This window comes from Thermobia domestica, chromosome 11 (genome assembly GCF_964235325.1).
Source record: "Thermobia domestica chromosome 11, izTheDome1.hap1.1, whole genome shotgun sequence".
Lineage (NCBI taxonomy): Eukaryota > Metazoa > Arthropoda > Insecta > Zygentoma > Lepismatidae > Thermobia > Thermobia domestica.
In genome coordinates, this window is record NC_137464.1 from 100,300,284 (window position 1) to 100,321,935 (window position 21,652).

At 35.4% G+C, this 21,652-nt stretch overlaps 2 protein-coding genes across 3 annotated transcripts; both read right to left on the reverse strand.

Annotated features, from left to right (window-relative positions):
* Positions 1-1,084: 1,084 nt before the first annotated feature.
* Positions 1,085-2,587, reverse strand: LOC145664322 (putative methyltransferase-like protein 15 homolog). The gene has a single exon (XM_081730892.1). It carries the CDS (start codon positions 2,446-2,448, stop codon positions 1,336-1,338), a length of 1,113 nt encoding a protein of 370 aa, XP_081587018.1. The 5' UTR covers positions 2,449-2,587; the 3' UTR covers positions 1,085-1,335.
* On the reverse strand, positions 2,579-17,799 carry LOC145664321 (uncharacterized). 2 transcript variants are annotated; one of them, XM_081730890.1, is made up of 2 exons: positions 14,013-17,799; positions 2,579-2,715 (listed from the first exon to the last, which is right to left on the reverse strand). In XM_081730890.1, exon 1 carries the CDS (start codon positions 17,181-17,183, stop codon positions 14,394-14,396), a length of 2,790 nt encoding a protein of 929 aa, XP_081587016.1. In that variant the 5' UTR covers positions 17,184-17,799; the 3' UTR covers positions 2,579-2,715; positions 14,013-14,393. The 2 variants fall into 2 exon arrangements, with proteins under 2 accessions (XP_081587016.1, XP_081587017.1); XM_081730891.1 differs by having other exon boundaries at positions 13,999-17,799.
* Between the last annotated feature and the right edge of the window lie 3,853 nt (positions 17,800-21,652).

Sequence of the window (21,652 nt, forward strand, 5' to 3'; positions counted from 1 at the left end):
GAAGACATCATGTCTGTTGACCACTGCTTGTTACTTGCGAACAAGTTTGTAGTATATTACATAACACTGTGGGTGGATGAAGTCACAATCCAATGTAGATAACTTTCCTCGTTGTTCCTTACAACGAACTGCATATCCCCAAACGGCGAGTCCACTTATATAGCATTCAGGAGTACAAATTTTCGCCGTACCGCATGCACGGAGTCGTCGAAGGATACTTTTCGGAGGATCTGCTTCCACGGTGTTTATGAGGAGCTCATCCGAACATGAAGTTGGTCGGTGCACGCAGTGCTCATTTTGCAACGCTATGTCACCGGAACGAAATTTGACAAACCAATGGTAAATGGTACATTCATTTGCCATCCTGGCGTAAATACACTAGTTTTTTTTTTTTCTGTGCAGAATATTCCCGTCTGAATTCGTAAGAAAAACCACTCACAATTGTGTGTTCTTCATGGTGCACTTTTATACAAACTTGTTGAACAACGAGCGAGTTTCCCATCAGACATGCATGCGGACATTTAATTCGCACCAACCTAGTATTTCCTGGCGACCGGAAATTCCGCGCTCTGCTGTTACTGTAATCGCGAACGATCAACTACAGTGTAATGAATTTTTTAATATTATGTATGTATGTGTACAATCGAAACAATACTTCCTTTGTGGTTTTCGAAGTACCGACATCTTATTTTGATGCATGGACAACCAGCAAATGACAATTTCAATATCTGAGTTGAATCTGTCTCCAGTGATTAAAGAGCACTAGGGTTTTATTAACTGAAAGCATGTAAAAAACACTTAAATTTTTCACACTCACCTTCATATTTGCTGAAGACATATTTTGAATATGTTTGACAGAAGACATACATCTAAAAAAAAATCGCATTAATAAAGAACGTACGAAATAAGAACATATGGAAAAATGTGGAATCGTTACTGCCGAAAGAAGAAAAACCAAGCAGTGTTTGTAATACTGCACATGTTTATGCACTATACCTGTCTTCAGGAAACACAGAGAATGTGAAAAATTTACACTAAGGATGTTTACTTTTTGAAGGTACAAATTCTTTGAAACTCTTACACATTTTGCGAACAAACATGTATTACAAGTATCAACTAATATCTACGTACAATAGTCAACAAAACTAGTTCTGTTGATTTACATTCTTTCCTGAACATTGGACATGAATAAATTTAAAATACAATACTGCTAGAAAAATTAAGATGCAGTTTGGTATACATGTCAAAGCAACATGACACTCTTTCTGTATAAATAATACAAACACTGCAACACCAACTGAACCTAACTACATCTCCGTACAGTAAACTATACATTTATTCTAATTTAATAGCGGCTCTAAGTTTAGCAGATCGACTTCTTGGATTCAAGCATATTTCCTCATCAGTTGGTGTTACAACATGTTTATTCATAAGATGCCACTTAGGATATGAAAGCCCCAGAATGTCCTCTTTATCCATCCACACGGACGGATCCATTAATTTCTGCGAAAGAGGATTAGCAGCATTTTCTAGAACATTACCACATAAATGACGTTTCACTACGCGATCTTCTAGAGAATGAAAGGAAAGTGTAACTATTTTCCCTCCAATTTTAATATACCTATGTGCAAGTAACATACCGTAATTAAGCTCATTAATTTCGTTATTTACAAAAATTCTTAACGCCTGGAAGGTTTTGGTTGCTACATGTGCACTCCTTTGCAATTTATCAAGCCTATTCTCCTCCTCATCATCAAACACAGAGGCTACTAAGTCGGCAAGTTCTCTCGTGGTTTTGAGCCTTTTAAACAAATATCTAGCTTCAATTACCGCGCGAGCTATTTTCTTTGCTTTTTTTTCTTCCCCATAGATCTTCAAAATCTTTGCTAATTCCTCCTCCGTGACTTGAGCCAGAACATCTGCAGCAGTAGGTTGGTTTGGTATCCTGTCTTGATCCATTCTCATATCTAATGGGCCATCCTTACTTAAACCGAAACCTCGCTCACTAAAATCAAACTGCATGGAAGAACACCCTAAGTCAAATAAAATACCGTCTACAGAATTTGGTTTAACATTATAAGAACGAAGAAGAACTGGTAGATCACTGAATTTTCCTAATAAAGGTATCACTTGATTCGGATACTTAACTTCTAACTCTTTTGCCAAAGAATACGCAGTTGGATCTCGATCAAGACAAAATATGGTAGCACCACACGCAGCTTTAAGAATCTGTGTTGTATGTCCACCAGCACCAAAAGTCATGTCAATAAATACCTGATTAGGTTGTGGATTAAGAAAATAAAGCACTTCTTTCGCCATAACTGGAACATGATGTTTGTACTGAGCAAGGACATCTTGATTAATAGAAGCTTTAGTGTAACAATACTTCGGTTTAACTAAATGTCTTGTACACAGAGATAACAATCTCCACTGTTTCTTGTACCACATTATTTTTTACTAAATAAACGTGAAAAGATGCCCTGCTTTTTTTCCAATTCTTGGATAAATTCTGTCGAAGCAATGGATTTACACTGTTTTGCTGAAAGTCCGGTGGCCGAAGAGTTTACTGTTCGTGGATAAAGATCTGCGTAGTGATTGTCAGCCAAACGTTTCAAGCTGAAATAGATCTTCTCACATTCTTCTTCATTGACTTTGGAAGCTTCTCCCTTTGGAAAGGCTTGTGCAATTCTCTCACGAATGTGCTCACCAAGATTCCTGAAACGACACATTTATAGAATGATCATTACTTTCTGAAAAAAACTTGACACGCAAGTTTCATTTATATTTTACTACATAAACTAGATGTTAGCAGTGACTGTGCCCGCATTCACTTGTAATGTGCTACACGATGTTCTTTTTTTGTCACTCAATACCAGTATGATCATAATATCTTGCATACAATTTTCTTAGAGCTTCAACTTTTACTAATTTTTTGCACTTCTTTTTTTTTCGAAATTTGGACAGCAAAGAACTAAACTTATAAAGTGCATTACGTTTTGGAAGCAACCTAATTATTTGTTTTTATTCACATTTACATATACACATAGTTTTGTCGTTCATCAATCGGGATTCCATACAACAACAATAGTTTTTTACCTTCCAAGAAAACAGAATGCTCTGTTTCATAATTACTATTATTATTAGTAATGTTGTGCATTAAAGAAGCTAGCGACTTCCCCTTTTCCCCTAGTCTTATACTTTACAAATATAACTTAATTTCATTAACTGAAAAATTTCCTGAAATTTTCGACTTTTTTTTTTTTTTTTTTTAATCGAGGAAGAGGGGTAAATTCACTGTCTCACTAATACTAGAGGCACGAGTTTTTCACAATGCGCGATAAAACGAAATGCGTCAGATTTAAGTAATTTTCAGTTTCTTTACGTTTTATGATGTTCTATGTGTATTTTCATTGGTTTCCGTTGCGCGATAAAATGCGAAACTGGCAGTTTTGTGCGAACTTTTAGAAATACGTTTTCATTAATTTAAAAACGCGTTTTCCACTGACGGAACGGTAGAACGTGGCATAAACGGTACATTTTGGGTGATTCGGACACGGCTATAGAGAACATGTGCGTTAGCTATCACCATCGCAGCTGGATGGGAAGGAGCCGTTTTAATTAGCTAGCCAATGACATGGAATCGTGATAAGTGACAAACGTACAATGAAGGAGGAAAATGTGGAAACATGTAACATGCTTATGTTTAATGCTTAAATTTTGTAACTTGTACTTTTGCCTGTGTGTTTTCAGAAGACAGCAAAACTTTACTCCTCACAGTAAGTTTAGTTAATGATTTTCCTTCAGTTTGATCAAATATATATATATATATATATATATATATATATATATATATATATATATAATTTTCTATAAGTGAAATTTAGTCAATGTCAACGTGAAATATTCAGTGTATTTTGTTTTTAGGTAATTAATGGTTTATTTCTGTAGTGATTTATGAATAAAAGGAACAATTTTAAAAATGTCAGGGAATATCTTTTCCACAAGAACTACAAAATGCGAAACTTTATTTGGAAAATGCGACCAAATGCGAAATATGAAAAACGAAACGAGAAATTTTCAAAGTCTTAGTGAAAAACTCGTGTCCCTACTAATAGCCGATTCCAGCCCCAAGAAACAGGAATTGTGGTAAAACCTCACAGATCATCATATTCTATCAAAATCGAATAATTTTTATGAAAACCAACGTGGAACATATTTCCTAAACCTCTGGAGAGAAGAGTTAACTGCATTTCCTCATTCTTGACTCATACAAAATCCAAGCACTGCGATGTTTGCTCAGAAAATCAGAAACATATATAATGCCATACTCCACCAAAATCGTATATTTTTTAAACGAAAATTAGGATAGAAGATATATTTAATTCGGGAAGGCTTCCCATGTATCTAACGTGAATCTATTGCTTATTTTTCACTGATTTTTATCCCATGTACACGGATCATTGGAAGCCTCAAACGAAATATGCACCACATTGCTTCAAACTACTATTTTTGCTTTTACTGTGGAAATTATTGCGAAATATACTTTTTTTTTTTTTTTTTTTTAAATTCTGGAGAGAGAGATGGTAAATTCACTCTTCCTTTTTAACAAAGTTTAACACCAAGCAGTCGGGTGGGTGGAAAGTCTCAAATAAAATATATGCCACAATGTATCAAAATTCAGTAACTTTGATGAAAGTTATCACGAAGTTATTTTCTTATAGTATCCCAATAAAGAAACTTTTAAGTGAGAGAATGTATTTATTCTCTTTTACTCACTTATATTTGGCCAATTTCACCTACAACCAATAGGTACGATCAAAATGCCCTGAAGAATTAGTCTATGGGATAGTGCAGGTGGGGGATGAGTATAATTTGGGAGTACCAGACTTCCTTCGAATCACAAGTGTATTGGTGGCAATCGTGGTTCTTCGTCTTACTCAGTCACCAAGACAATTGTAGTTGGAAGGAAAACTATTACTTCAAATTTTTAAACTCTTATCTGGCCCATAGACTAAATATATATACTATGTTTATTCAAAATCGAATGTTTTATATAGTTTATGCTGGAAAATTGCCTTTCATGTATATCTGCGAACTTGCAAATAGGTGAATTTTACCTCCAAAGAATAAGGTTATTTCTGAAAGTTAACACGGCAACACACTGCGAAAAGTTATCGTGGAACAGACATACAAATGCTGATTGAGTCGAGTGGTAGAGCTTTGATACTTTCGTTTCAATTACTTTCTATAACGAAAAGTATCCCCCGCCCCCTTTGTCTCGAAGTTTGAATAACACAAGAAACTTATTAAAAAAAAAAAGTGCCAATAATAAGATAAAAATAAGCACTATATTTTTTTGAGGTAGCTTTAAAGTTTCTAAAAACAGTGTGTTCGAAAATAATAAAATGGGCAACAAGAAAAATATGTACTTTCTAAGTAGGAATACTTTACATAATAATATTGGTGTTGTTTTCTTGGTTCATTTCATCAATTGGAAAAGTCTGAAGTCTGTTGTGTGATGTAAAAGTAATAGTGTTGAGATTCCAAATGCATGTTTTAATCGTGCACAAATATATATATATATATATATAGTAAATTGCTGATTTGCATATGGACGATGAATCACAGAAAAACAGTTGGTAAGAAGACATTGATGAAAAAATAAATAAATAAATATTACTGCACAAAAGCAACTGACTACCATGTCGGCACATGCAACGGAGCACCTGAAAAACGTTTACGAGAAATTGATTTTGTCCACAAAAAGCTATACAAACGACATCAATGTAACTGTGGAAGGAAACCCTACTTAGGCAGATAGTGGAAATCCTTTTAAAGTATTTTGTCTTTGTAAACTAAATGCATTCCAGAAAGGATTTTAAATACTATACAGTAATTTCACAACAAAGGCAATAACTCAAAAATTTCACACTATTAAATACTTGCTGTCTAATAGATCTGTGATATACGGAGTTAGAGAAGTTGGAGCAGTTAAGAGAAGCTGGAGCAAGTCATAAGTAAACGCATTTAAAAGGTGAATCATTTGTGACAGCATCATCGGAACTAATTATTGGACACGTTATTTGAGTTTAATTATTGATATATACTTGAACTTAGTAACGATATTTAAAGAACAAAGTTCTATGTTAATTACATATCATCTGGTTATAGGACTCTTGTTGAAAGATTATTTGAGTAAAGTTCTTGAGGAGAAAAATCATGTATTATTACAGTTGAAATATAAGTGAAGAGATTCAAATCTGAGTTACTTTGGGAATTTGTGTTCGTTTTATTAGTAGATGATTTAATGTGGTCTTTGTTTTATTTATCCACTGTAAACTGTAGTTTGATTAGTAATTATTTTTGGATAATATTATCGCAAATATTCCAGTTGCATAAGTTATTGCATCTGAGTTTGAATGTGCATAAGTTGTAGCAATTTAGTAGATGAAGTTTTATTGTCCCAATAGTATAGAGGAAAACAGAAAATTAGCTGGGTAAACAAAAAATAATACGCAAGTATAGCAAAAAGTCAAGAGAGAGGTGCATGGACGCTCCTCAACCTGCGAGACAAGTGAACCACCAGGAATAACATAACAGTGACGATATTGATGAAAATGAAAATATAAAAAGTAAAGCACTTTTAGTAATGGAGTATTCACTAATATTTCTTTTTGATTACATTTACCAGTAAAATTCCATTCCACTGACAGAAACAGGTAAACGAAACACTATAACTCTTCTAAGAGGTGAACCATTTTATCATGCAACCAGGTATTTTATGCATTATAGGAATACATTTTTTTTGTTGTTGTTGTTGTAAATGGGTAAACTATGTAACATATCCATTGATGGTATTTCAATGTTTTGGAGGTAGTTGACGTATTTGTTATTTAAGTCAGAAGAACACGGTTTATTTATTTACTTATTATTATTATTACTATTATTGCATTATTATTATTATTACAATATGCCATTTTCAACATATATACATTGCAGAAGTCATACATATGGTAATGATTTTATTATACTATTAAGTATTTCATTTTTGTAGATACATCAACACTCAAAATAACAAGGTGTATATACTTACGACGAAGAATTTTGATTTTTTTTCAAGTTAACACGATCATTAACAGTTATATTAGGATATAAATATACAGTTTATGGCCGTTTCCCCGACTTGAATCCCATCGGGCACAAATGGATGTTAGAGGAAATTTCTTGCAGCTCGACCAGATGCACTAACGACCATCCAGGAGTTCTCAACTGCGATGGTTAAGGGATGGAACTCCATACCACAGCTCACTGTCAACTTTCCGAGCGGCATGTGAGCACGCTGATGCATCGATCGCTGTTCGTGGTGATCACACACCCTTTTAAAGACCATTTCACCCCTTCTCTAATGTCATGACAGGGGGGGATCATGAGTCGCAGTACTTTCAGTATAAATTATTGTCTCTATAAAAAATGTACTGTTTTTTTTTTAATCATGTGTTCATTGTATTATACTGTGAGCATTACTTACTCTGGTGCCAATCCAAATGAAATCGACCAATTTCCAGGTCAAAGGGTGCTGACAAAATTATATTTTTTTTTTGAATTTTTTACCTAAGATTGTATCCCATTCAGGGAGTTGAAAACGGGTATTCATTTATTTTTTAGCCGCGCAGGTTTGTTTGTGGCGACCAGTTTGTATAGGCCCCTGGGCGTATTTTGTACTTTTCAGAGAATTCCGTTAAACGATATAACTTTTTAGGTTTTAAAGATAATTAGTTCAAACCAAAACCATACGAAAGATAATGGAGTGGACAACATTCTGTGCACATTGAGACGTACTTTAGAACGTCAAAAAAAGAAGCTCTGAACACTGAGGTTGGAAACCTAGAAATGGGCATTTTTGAATGTACATTTTGAAACAAAATAAGTAAGACTCGCCTTCAATTCTTTGTCTACATAGAGACTAAATAGTAAACAACGTCTCAAACAAGTTTCAGATTTGAGAACCTTATACTTGATATTTTGGAGATTTTTAAACTTTGCGAATTTTCGAAAATCGTGCATTTTCACCATCAAGTATCTCAGGGAGGACAGAATTGAAAAATCCCAAATTTGCACAAAATAGACGATAGTTGTGCAGTAGCAACTGAATAAAATTCCATCACTGAGACTTGAGTAGTTTCTCAGTTATAAGTTGTTGCAGTGATGTGAAATTTACGAGTTTAAAAACTGAACAGATGTGCAAATTTTGTGTTAATATAATATCTCAGGCATACTATTTATCTATGTTTCATCAGAAGAAGTGTAGTCAAACAAGAAATTCGAGATTTGCTACTTGTAAAAAAATTATCAATACCAGATCATATCATAGATTTGTACCTCTGACGAAAACACAAATCAGATGTTATGAATACTCACAATCAGATGAATTTACTGATTGCAATACTTCAGTACTTCCTGAACATAGCATGTTGTCATTTGCACCTACAAATACCGTAGCCTGTATTTATGACAGAAATGGTGTATACATCAGTCAGGAAAATAACGATCTTTTTGATCACTTTTTCCATCCCCATGGACCAAGAACCTCTTTTAAACTATGTATGAATGACAAAGTGTGGGTGCCAATTACTAAGGTTCGCCAGAAACTCTCACCCACAGAGCTCACAACTCCTACAGGTCGTACTTTCAATATCAGTGCCAAATTCTGTACACAAATTAGTCAACTATTTAACTCACTGATGTCTTTTAACAGCAGCGCTATAGGCAGAAAAGAAATAAGAGACGACTTTCGTTTTTTGCACAAGACATGATTCATAAATTATGCACACTTTACCCATCTAACATTAATTTCGTGTTATTTTTACTTTTGCTACAAAGTTTATATTCACTCCAATGGCGCTTTATGATATTAAGTCCCAGTGAAAAAAAAACCTTATAACTCAGAAACTACTCGAGTCTCAGTGATGCAATTTTACCCACTTGTTACTGCACAACTATCGTCTATTTTGTGCAAATTTGGGATTTTTCACTTCTGTCCTTCCTGAGATATTTGATGGTGAAAATACACGGTTTTTGAAAATTCGCAATGTTTAAAAATTTCCAAAAAATCAAGTATATAGTTCTCAGACCTGAAACTTGTTTAGGACGTTGTCTATTATCTAGTCTCTATGTAGACAAAGAATTGAAAGTGCGTCTCATTTATTTCGTTTCAAAATGTACATTCCAAAATTGCAATTTCTAGGTTTCCAACCTCAATGTTCAGAGTTTCTTTCCTTGACATTCTGAAGCACATCTCAACGTGTACAGAATATAGAATATTGCTCATTCCATTATCTTTCATATGGTTTTGGTTTGAACTCATTCTCTTTAAAACCTAAAAAGGTACACAGCGTTTAACGGTGCACTACAAAGTTCAAAATCTGCTCAGGCGCCTATACAAAATGGTCGCTACGACTAAACCTGCGCGGTTAAAAACAGGGTGGATTGATTTAAATCAGTCTGATTTAAATCACGATTTTAATCAAGATTTAAATCACTTGATTTTTTTAATAAAAATCGTTGATTTAAATCAAATTCCGAAATGAATTAATTTAAAGTGAAAGTAAGTAAAATCCCGTTTCTCTTCTGTTATTTCGATTATGGAAGATAATAATCATAATACAATGAGACTCAAATGTATGTAACCACAGTATGAAAACGAGTATCATGTAGGGAACGATCAGGGAAAATCCCGTTTGAACGGGAACGAGTGAACCCTGCTTTCTTCTCTTTGTAACACAGGGTTTTAAAATTTCTACTCCAATGGGGGAATCACCATGGACATTTAAGATGAAAACTCTTTTGTGTTCACGTCTATTTGTTTGTTTCCAGATAATAGGGGCGTATTTAGAGGGGTCCGATCCCCTTTCCGAAACAAAAAAAAAAAAAAAAAAAAAAAATAGATTTTAAAATTTTGGGCGAAATTTATGTACTAAATACATAGAAGTTCCTCGGGATCGTAATACGACAAATTTTGGATGCGTTAAAATATCGAATAATACTTTTGATAAAGTGGATACTTGACCCCATTGCAGAACATGCCGCGATCTGCGATGTGATCGCAGAAAATTTGCCGCACCTGTGCAGAAAAAATTGTTAGAGGAAATAAAATAGCCAACAGAAAAGTATAAAAACGTGCCTGCTATGTATAGATGTCTTAAATGCACGGACAACTCGCATTTGAACTGTTTTTCACGTCACATAAAGCATATTTTTAACAATCACAAGTGTTTCTTCTTCTCGAACTGATCATCTTGATTTTTTTATTTTGGAATTCCTGCAGGGAATTCGTGTTATTATTCAGTTCAAAATCTCTTATCGTCGTGAATTGTGTCGAGGAATTTGAAGCTTTAAAATATATAAAACGATAATTATGCCTGTTGTGCTGTATGGTTGTGAAACATGGTCGCTTACGCTGAGGGAAGAACGCAGACTGAAAGTAATTGAGAATAAAATTCTGAAACGAATATTCGGAACCACAAGGAACGGAAATGAGGAATGGCGAAAACTTCATGATGAGGAACTGCATAATTTATACCATTCACCAAATATTGTTAGGGTCATCAAATCTTGGAGGCTCAGGTGGCCAGGACATGTAGCGAGAATGGAAGAAAGTAGGAACGCTTTCAGTTTTAACTGGAAGTCCAATCGGAAAACGACCATTAGGAAGGCCTAAGCGCAGATGTGAGGACAATATTAAGTTGCATCTCGCAGAAATAGGAATACAAAGTACAAACTGGATCCAGTTGACTAAGGATAGAAGTTAGTGGTGAGCTTTTGTGAACATGGCATTGAAACTCCGGGTTCCATAGGTCATAGAGTGAGTTAGTTAATTTTAGGCGAAATTTACGTATTTTATATGTATTTCGTGCCGCTAGCTAGTCCCAATTGTTTAAAAATATGCCCCTGTCAAATATCAGTAACTTTCGTGAAAAGAAAAATGTCATGTTGATATACATTGCTGTACTTTTTCCTTAATGCTTAAGAAACTGTTTGGTATTAAAATAGGTTAACGATTGGGAATTAATTCAAAATTAAAACCCAATACTTTCACTTAAATGACATAATTAACATTTAATACTAATTCCTAATGTTTTTTCTTCAGTTCGCGACTTGTATTATACGAAAAAAAAGATTTGATTTAAATCAAAAAAAAAATCGATTTAAATCAAAAAAATCAACAAAAATGATTTTTTTGAAAAAAATCATGATTTTTTTCCACCCTGGTTAAAAATAAATGAATGCCCGTTTTCAACTCCTTAAATGTGTACAAACTGAGGTAAAAAAATTAATAAAAAACTAAATTTTGTCAGCAACCATCATTGGTTGATTTCATTTGGATTGCCCCTGGTTCAAGTTTCACCGATCTATCGCACTTGGAAGTGGCACACAGTACAAAATTACTTTCATTTTTAAGTTTTACCACTAGTGTTCTGGACCCCTAACCACGCTCGAATTTGAATCTGATGCAACTGGCAGGTGTTCAAACTCATAAAAAGACCAGCTGGGACTATTTCGTCATAGAGCAAAATTCAAGGGATGCGTCACAATACGCTCAATTTGATTAATGTTATGATTATTTTCTTTGATGTGCTATTTAATTTTTGCGGCTCCATCATCAGTACTCTGTTTAGTCAGGTTTTTTAGCAGCCATTCTCTTAGACTTTTCTTTTCAAGCTCGTTTAATACGTTTATGATGTCTACTCTCATTCTTACAAGTTAAACATCATAAATATACCGTAAGTGCTGAGTCACAACATCACGGAAGCTCGACTCACTGCATTCAAATCATTTAATATATTGCCACCTACTTATTGTTTTTGCTCTTACTAATTCTTGTAGCTGCCCATTCAATTTAGTATACAGGTTAAAATTACAGTACAAAATTTTCCTAGCATGCTTTAAATGCAACATAAGATAAACTATGGTAGTCTTAAAGTAATAACATGTCTATCGTTTTTTAGTATCGTCTTTGTTTATTGTGGATAGAAAGTGTGATTTCGTAACTAGAGAACCTATATATTTCATTGTTTTTCTTCCATTAAATGAAATTTTAGAAATATATATTATCTACAGACGTCTGTTAGCATGTATACTAGCATATGTAAGAAGGGTACTACCATATGTGTTTTTAAGATGCACATACCAGAATGAAATCCAGAAAGTGAAGAAAAGCGACAGGCCGCGGACTGGTCTTGGATGTACGGTTTAATACGCAGAAGTACAAGTAACTACGCTACCCAGTTCTCTGAACCAGTGGTTCTCAACCGATGTGTCGCGATAAACTGATGTGTGACGCAGTCCCCTAAAGTGTGTCGCGAAATTTTATAACTTCAAAATCATGAAGAATTCAATAATAATTAGTTAAAATCGAGACATACGTACCACTCAACACCTCCAGCGATAGCAATAATGCTCAGTGCTAAATAGAGTTATTATAAAAACTAATAGATTTCACTATTATAATAGATATTATTATTATTATTATTATTATTTATAATAAAAATATCAAACAAGTGTGTCGCGATATCCTGGAGGTTCAGTTAGGTGTGTCATCAGTCTAAAAAGTTTGAGAATTACTTCTCTAAATCATAAACTACGCCGTGTCCTTAAAAGTGAGAATGTGTAGCTGATCTTAAGGAAGGACTGAGTAATATAGGGTTAGCTCACCAAGACGGTAAGCCGGAGAACTGGCTTCAAACCCAGGCTCTGTTGCTATTACATTCTTTAAATTTCACATAATAAGATACATGTTTTCTGATGCATCCAATAAATTTACCGATGTACCCTTCTAATTACGACGAGGCAAGTATATGTTCTATTTTGCTTAACTATATGTACAGTCATAAGGACAAATGCTTGCACACTGAAAATTACCATCTGTAATTGCCAAATAGAACTACGAACGCTGAATGATTTGATTGTAAATTTGGAGCTTAACCTTCAGTTCTACACCGAGGCTATATGAGACGTGAACTTACAACTTAACGTGGGATCCGAACTATACAAGCTACCATCGGGAACGAATCTGGGTCTCCTGTGTCCAAGGCTCGTACGCTAACCCTATAGCCACGAGGAAGTTCAAATAAAGATTTATTGCAAATTCCTTGTAAGTAAGTTTAAACTTTTATTTCACAACTACACTTAAATTTCATTTGATCCCCGCTGAAGGAGCTTGATATACTGGAAACAGCAGCAATCATGTTAAAGAATTCCATGGAAGACAACAGTAGTTATAATGAAAATAATGAAACAACTAACCACTCGATATGTGCCTCCGTTACTTTGACGAAACATACATTTAGAAATAATTTTGAAAGCTAGCTCGACTCTCTTTAGGAACACTTAAAATTTATGAAAATAAGTATCGAGGAGTTTACATATTTATATTATCATCATTTTGACGTGTGACTGGCTAACAGATGCATATAATGCGTGACAAATTTTAATTTTAACAAAATATGCAAAACGCTTTCTTAGCAAAGAAACCAATGAACTTATTTAACAGAAAGATTTTATGTAGATGTGAAGAATTTATTTGCAAAATGTAATTAACTCTCTTTTGCTGCCTATCTTTTCACTTCTATTGCAGTAATATTTTCGTACTCCTGGCAATTCTAACCCACAGATTAGTTGTGGCCGGCTAACTGACGCCCGTTCAATTCGATAATGCGAGCTCATTAGTGTTAACATTATTACATGCTATACAGGGGCTCGCTATCTTTTAATTTAATTAGGTCTCAATGGGCTCACGACGCTGGAACACCACGAACTTATTAGAACTATATGAAGTATTGGGACGGAAGCATAATTTGTACTAAGTGAATTTAACCCTAATCGAACTTATTTCTTAACATAAAAAATAACGAAATTACATAATAATCATGAAAATGTTTAAATATTATGTCATATTATCAATCTACAATCCTATACCATAAACAGCAAAATAATCATTACCATAAAATAATCACCTTTATAGATAGGCTGGAAATTCTGGTAAGAAAAAGTCGTTTCAGAACAATACAAGATTCTTATCACAATCAACTGTTCTTCTAGTGTAGTTTGATATGTAAACCATCCACGAACAAAGAATCCTGTCTCTAGCTTTCAGTCGGAAGTTATGGAATGATGTGAAAAACCAACGCCTATTAACAATTGCTCCCTGAGCACTAATCACTATTTACGTACTGGAACGTAGATTTTTAAGGCCACAAATAGTGCATATGAAGAACTAATGAACACATAGGCCATATGGAAGTGAAAGATTCATCTTATAAGAATATCATAACGTTTTCAACAACACATCAACTTACGAATATTCAATATTCATATTCACTAATTCTGTGAAATTTTCAAGTGTCTCTATTAACGAGAAGTCCATTTTGTGCATTGTTATCTGGAACAAATCTGTGCAAAGCAGCAGTGAGAACAAGTAAGGAACCTTGCAGTCCAGCAGGAAGATGGCGTTCCAACCAAGTTTCTCTATACTGTTCTATGTGTGACAATAACTTATTCGCAATATCCGTTCTAAAAGTAGGTGGAAGATTAGATATTCCTAAATTTATGACTGCTAGTCCCATGTTGCTACTCGGATTTTGTCCTATGGTGATAAGAGTTCGACCTATTCTGCAAGCGGTTAGCATAAGATCAGCAGTTAATTGTATTTCATGAATAACCATCGACGCTAACGAACACTCCAACTTAGCACGATAAATGCTGTTTTGACACTTTTTGATGTGTTTAGTTACTCGATTAAATACATCCACTGATAAATATTCCAAACTAACATTATCTGGATCACTAATCAACTTGTATAACGTCGAACCGTCCTGGGCAGGCAATTCTGAAATGTCACTTTTGTCCTGAACACGACCTGACCTCAACATGTAAGTTTCTGCGTAACCTAACTCCATAATCACTTGCCCAATAACATTCTGCGCGTCTAGAAATATGTGTGTATTGAGCAGATCTGCAAGTGATGTGTGTAGATAATCCCAATGAGTGGAAGGATTCCACGACAAACCTGCTCCGACTACAAACCCAGGCCAACTAAATGGTTGCGGTGTCAAATGATATGAACCAGACCAATGAGCCACAACGATCCCTAGACTTTCTTGTTCCCCAACTGCCTGTACAGCTCGGTATATATTACATATCGATGCTTCCGGACAGCCTGCTAAACTGTTCCAACTCGCAGTCCCTGGTGAAAGGCACGTAGTAAAGCCCTGCTGATAGAAGTCCTTTGTCCACTCTAGAAAATCGAAATCTGCTTGAAATCCATACTGTACAAACACAACATTCGGAGGAATTAAAGTACATAACTGATTATCTTGTCGTAATCCGTTGCAACACAACATTACTGTTATATTTAGCGGAATAGAAAGTATTTTCCACAAATCTTGCACTTTTCTCTCCCTTTCCGCGTCTCCAGTGCCCTGTTCAGAATGAAGCAACACCATACTCAGTCGTGGACCAAGGTGGATGTATTTCATGTTCGGAAAACTAGCAAATATCTCTTGAAATACATGCCACAACTTTGCAATATCTCCGTAAGAAACACTATCTTCCACATCAATCACTGGAACGAGACTCAAAAAGCGATCTTTGCAGTATCGATCAATGGCTACGATTTCACTTCTTGAATAACACAACTGCCAGTCTGTAGATGAAACAAGTCTAGTATACAAATGTAAATGACTCACTTTTAAAGAGGACCATATATCTATCATGTGAAGCAGATATTCCATTGTTGGCACCCTCCCCTTTGGAGAAACATCTAAAAGAACACCTCTATGTTGCATAGCAGGTTTATCTTGAATTAGTAACGGAACAAGGCAATCCCCCGAATCAGCACTTAGGCACAAAAGTTGAGTGAAAGTGCATAATGCATAATGTAAGGCTTGTAAGCTTGCCGCTGATATTCGGACTTTTGTAGAGTTTATATGAATTTGGTAAGCATCCTTGGAAGTGAATAGATTCTCGTTAACCATACATTCTACTTGACTTTCTGATGTACATCCACTACTAGGTTGGACATCACCAACTTTAACATCGAAACCAACCGACAAAAGCCTTGGACGACATATATTCCACACGTCTAAGATACTGTGGATGGACTCCGTCCCTTGCATTACTGAAATCTGTAATTCCTTCTGTGGCACAAAACATGGACCTTCCAGCTCTACTATTTTGTATGGTTGTGGCCATAATAAATGTAAACTGCTGTGTGTTACCAGAGGCCTGATAGGAGTTCTAATATGTGTGCGTATCAAATTTTCTATAACTTGATCCAATCGCGGACTTAAATCTAAAGAAGCCTGTGACGAAAAAATTGTTCCAGATCTGGACAATTTCCTACCAACGAACGATTCTTCCGCAATACTTGCGAAAGATTCAACGGATGTACTACGAGTTTTACTGATGTGTTTCAAAGAATTATCAACATTATTTGCGCAGAATGAAGTAAATTTTTCGACTAGCGCTTGCAGTTCTGGCTTTTTTTCTGCTAGATCTAAAGGTGTTTTACCAGCAAATTTTCCCTTCAATGCTTGAATTAAGGGGTTAGCTCCATTGTGCAGCAACTCTTCAACTATTCCCAAATCTGCTCTAAAAACAGCATCATGTAATGGAGTTGCCCCACAAGAATTCATTGCACTCACATCGGCACCTCTATCAATAAGGCACGAAACCATGTCTCTATCTGCATAACAAGCAGCCCAATGCAATGGTGTGTTTTTACTTTCATCACTATCGTATGAATTAATGTTTATACCAGCAGCAATAAGCTGACAAACACGTCCAACCTCAGAATTGGCAGTTGCACGAAGTAACTCTTCAACATATATTTGTCTCATGTGATCAGAAGCAATCACGTCAATAGCATTTTCTCCTCTATCATTCTGTACACCTGGATCTGCACCAGCGTTTAACAACGTACGAACCACGTCTCCTTGGTTCAGCTTTGTTGCTAAATATAAGAACGTACCATCACTTACTAAAGGACTATTTAGAACTTTATCTTTTATCATACGAGTTTCCTCATCAGCTCCTAATTTTACACATACTTCGAGTAAACTCCTAACAACATCTGAGCGACCCTGTTCAATTGCAGTCTTTATATTTTCACACACTTCCTCATACATTCTTGCAATGCTATGCACCTACTTCCTATAAGGTCAACATGGAATATAACAATTTGATGAAAATACAACAACACAAGAAGCCTTCCCGATATTCTTTAGTCTGTACTCAGTACAAAGAACCACTTCAGATGAATTTTAACACTGAACACAACCGAGCTTTCCCTTACGTGCACCAACGTCCCTACTTCTATTCTAGATGTAGGTTAACTAACCAAGTTAATCTAGCTAACCTTCCTTTCTTTGTGGAATCTATCGGCCAGTGTTCCAGAAGACGTAAAAATTTCCTATAACTTCCTGTCATTATTAGGTGTAACTAAATGTCTATATTTCCCGCTTATCATCAACATTTAAAACTTTTCCACACATCAACCCTCAAATGGAAAACCATACACATACACAAATCGTGTTCATAGTATATAGTCCAAGAGTCTACGTATCTTGAACATCGGCAAATACAATTAAATAAGATACTTAAAAATTCCCATACTCCGAAACGTGGTTAAATAATATCCCTTAACATAAATATCTCTATTATAAGGCATTCTCAAAGTATTTCTCAAATAATGTAATTATCACATATTTACGAAAAAAAAATTCTAAATGACTTTAAATATTGAGGTGTTTACACTATAAGTTTACTACTATGAAATAACACGCAATAATCGTCTGCCAACTGTTTCAATGGTACCAGCTCCCTCAATTTCTAAAACTAAATTAGTAAGGTGAAAACACACGTGAAGACTAAATGAGAAAATGAAACCAAGATGAAAAAATTTTTTCGTGTTCTGTAAATAATTAAAATATGAATTATAACTTCAACATTGCATGTGACAAGCTAGCAAATTTCTCAGTGGTGAATTAAGTTTAGATATTTCCTCCCGAGTCTAAAACCTTGCTTTTGACTTCGTGAAGAGACGCTGCAATAAAAATTACGCTCAAAATGCTCTTGCTTTCCAGAATATACTTCAAGTTCGAGCAGTGTTTCTTTCAGAAAAAATGTTCGAGGGAGAGGGGCATAGTTAGTATTCGGAGAGGCACTGGTGATACTATTCTATTATTCTTATAGACGCATTGTTTGTTCTCCTCCGGGGGGCACTGCCCCCCGAAAAACATATCTGGAAAATACACTGGCTTCAAGACTGTCTTGCTTTTGATAACGAAATAATTATCCAACTTAGTTTGGAAATATTTTGATTGAAGGCTACTTTCACTTGACTATCAAATCGCCATATCCGCTTTAACGATAAATCAAACGAAAGTTTAAAGGACACAATTCAGTACAATTGATTGAGACTATTTACGATAAATAATTGTTAGAGTGGCTATTTTGTCTTGACATACGTTATAAAATTTGCAAAAATAAACGTACTAGTTTACTTTCGGCTCACCACTAAAAAGAATTGAAAAATTATATTTCTTTCCTTAAGTCCCTTCTTATTGTCCCCTAAAAGGTTTCCGTTGAGCGACATGAAAATATCTCACTTGGCATAGATAAAATTTAAGGTGGTCATCAGAAGTAATTGTTGAAAAATTACAATTCTTTTGGTTACTATTTTTGTACGGTTTCTGGATATGTTGCATAAAAACTACAATGCAAAAAACAGAAACCAACCTGTGCTAGGTTTTCAGTGAAAAGCACGAATGCTATTTAATTGAGTCACTGCAGAATGAAGTTGATGAACCCACTTGGTAGTACAGTGGTGCATACGAAGGGAGTAGGCGCGTCAGCGATGGTGGGTATGCGCGTAAGAGAGGATAGTAAAAAGAAGTAGGTTTGGCAATGATATGAATTTTAATAGCACTTGTCATGGTCTCATACTAGCAACGCTCCACTTGTTAAGGGCGGATCCAGGGGAAAGGGCGATCGGGGCGATCGCCCCCCCAGAAGAGGTAACTTTCTTATTTTATATATATAATAAAACCCATCCCAAAGTTTGGAGCCCTTAAAAGTAGCAGTATGACAACCCACCGCCCCCCCAGAAGTCGGTCCTGGATCCGCCCCTGCCACTTGTAAACATAAAATAGAGATTTTGTAGTGTGCAGAAATATACCTCTGGTGGAAAATACAAAATAGCACCTAATAGAGTAATCTTTCTTATGCACTCACTTATTTTATCCATCGTAAATCGCTTACAATGATTTTATAATAGTAACCCTACACCTGTAAAGCTAAAATACAGCTGTAGTACTTTGTATTTAATTTTGTAGGCGTAGAAATTTGTTCCTTATAAGCATCAGACCCGAAACCAGCACAGAGGTTTCGGGGGTCATGAATATGTTTGGGGGGCAAGTCATTAAAAATTCTAATAAATATCTAAATTGTGTGTGGTTTTTTGGTATTAATAATAGCATTTTGTATTGAGGTCTGAAGGGGCCACGAAAAGTTTGAGGGGGCCAGTCCCCCCATCCGACTCTGGTTGCGGGCCTGATAAAAATGTCATTTCCTTCAAAGTATTGAATTTTACTTGTCAATCTTCCAAAATGTAGTGCACCGAAACTACACCAGCACCAAAATAAAATTAATTTAATTCAAGAAAATGGAAATAGGAAAATAAAAATGTAAAACGGAAGTGCGAGTGTTCCCCTATAAGTGACGATATATATACTCCCAGTTTTCAGTGAAATTTTATATATAATCGAATGAATCAAAAGTCCGACGTTATAGGCTATTTAAGCCCCACTACACCAAACTTCCTCTCTCCAAATGCTTAAACTAAACCACGTTATACTGCAGTTATTACTGAAACATTTTTGTGCTATCCTACTTTATAAGGACACAGTTTTGTAAAATTTACGGAGTTCTTGAATTATTCTCTCGAAAGAAGAATATTCAAGAATATGTGGATCTGATCTGTAACATGCGTAAAATGCTAGAATATGATAAAGTCAGTACTTGCCAACAAAATAACGAACTGTTAAACACGAAGCCGTATTAAGTGATGTTGTAAATCGTGATCGGTAATGATCGAAGTATCTGAAAGGTTTCAGAAAGTATCCGACCCATTCCAATGAGTGATGAGTGATCTGAAGTAACATGCTGACAATGATGATATTGTCCGAAAACATGTAAAGTAATGCCGGAAATCAGTGGTGTGGTATTCCTACAGCAGAAAAAATCGAAGCAGAAATTGGGACTACTGGGCCTTGGAAAGTATAAAACGTAAGGATTTTAAGGAATCTCTCATATATACAATACGGTAGAAATACGAAATGCAAAGAGCACGGGCGTCGTTAGCGGGGTAGGGGATGCATCCCCCCAGATTTTAGTCAAATATATTTAAAGAAACTATACTACTTTGTATATGTAACTTTTGTCAGAAAGAGGATTTTGATTTTGAACCATCCGACCCTCTTCAGAGTTAAAAAGCTAACGACGGCAGTAGTAATGGCGTGACCTGAGGACACTTTTTGGCCCCTGGGTCCCTGCCTCAGGATCCATGGTCCCTGCCCCGGGGTCAATGACCTAGGGGTACATAGGACCACCCCCTCTAAATTTTGGCAGGGGTACCATGGCCCACCCCCTAAATTTTGGCTGGGGTACATAGGACCCCCCCTTAATTTTAGAAATTGCCAAATCTAAAAATTTGGTGTGGTAGCCTAGGACCATAGTATGTACCTCCATCAGTATTGGGTGTCTATGTCGTTCCCTTTCATGGGTAAAAAATTGCCAAAAAGTCAAATTTCGGAGGTTTTTGACCTAATTTATCCCCTTTGATGAGGTATTATTATCCTATATAGTTATATGGGCGTATACAGGGGTCCATTACTTTTCATAAGACATGGGTATATTAATGCACCCCTTGAAAAATTTGGGAGGGGTACCTTGGACCACCCCTTAAATTTTGGAATAAGACACAGGTGTATTTGTGTACCAATCTTAAATTTTGGGAGGGGTACATTTCTTATTGTCATATCAATAATTGGTAATTGTTCATTGGGTAAATCATTGTGAAACATTAGTATGATCACGTGATCAGTTATTGACCTATGATGGGATTAGGAGTCCAGGACATTGGTACATTTAAACTTTGTAGGATAATTTGAGAATGCGTCATTGCTATTGATTATTACAGCCAAATATAAACGTAAGCAATACGATGTACCACGTGATTGACCTTGATGAGGTAGTGTACAGGGATACATAGCTAACCTTATTGAATCTTATGACTCATAGTCTTAAGGGAATACATGCTACAACACTGGCAAAGTTATTGTTGATGCAATTTGATTGGTTGATCACTATCTTTCGTGCAATCTGATTGGCTGATCACTATATTTCGTGCAATCTGATTGGTTGCTGATTTTCAAATCTTTGCTGCATTCAGTTTTAAGTTTTGTTTAACATTTAAAAATCTTGGTTTCGTTCAACATTTTGCACTCACTGATAAATATGATCAAAACCGTTTATTTGTTAATCGAATAGTTAAAAACCTGATAAAGTTTGACGGTTAACCGTGAAACGTAAATTT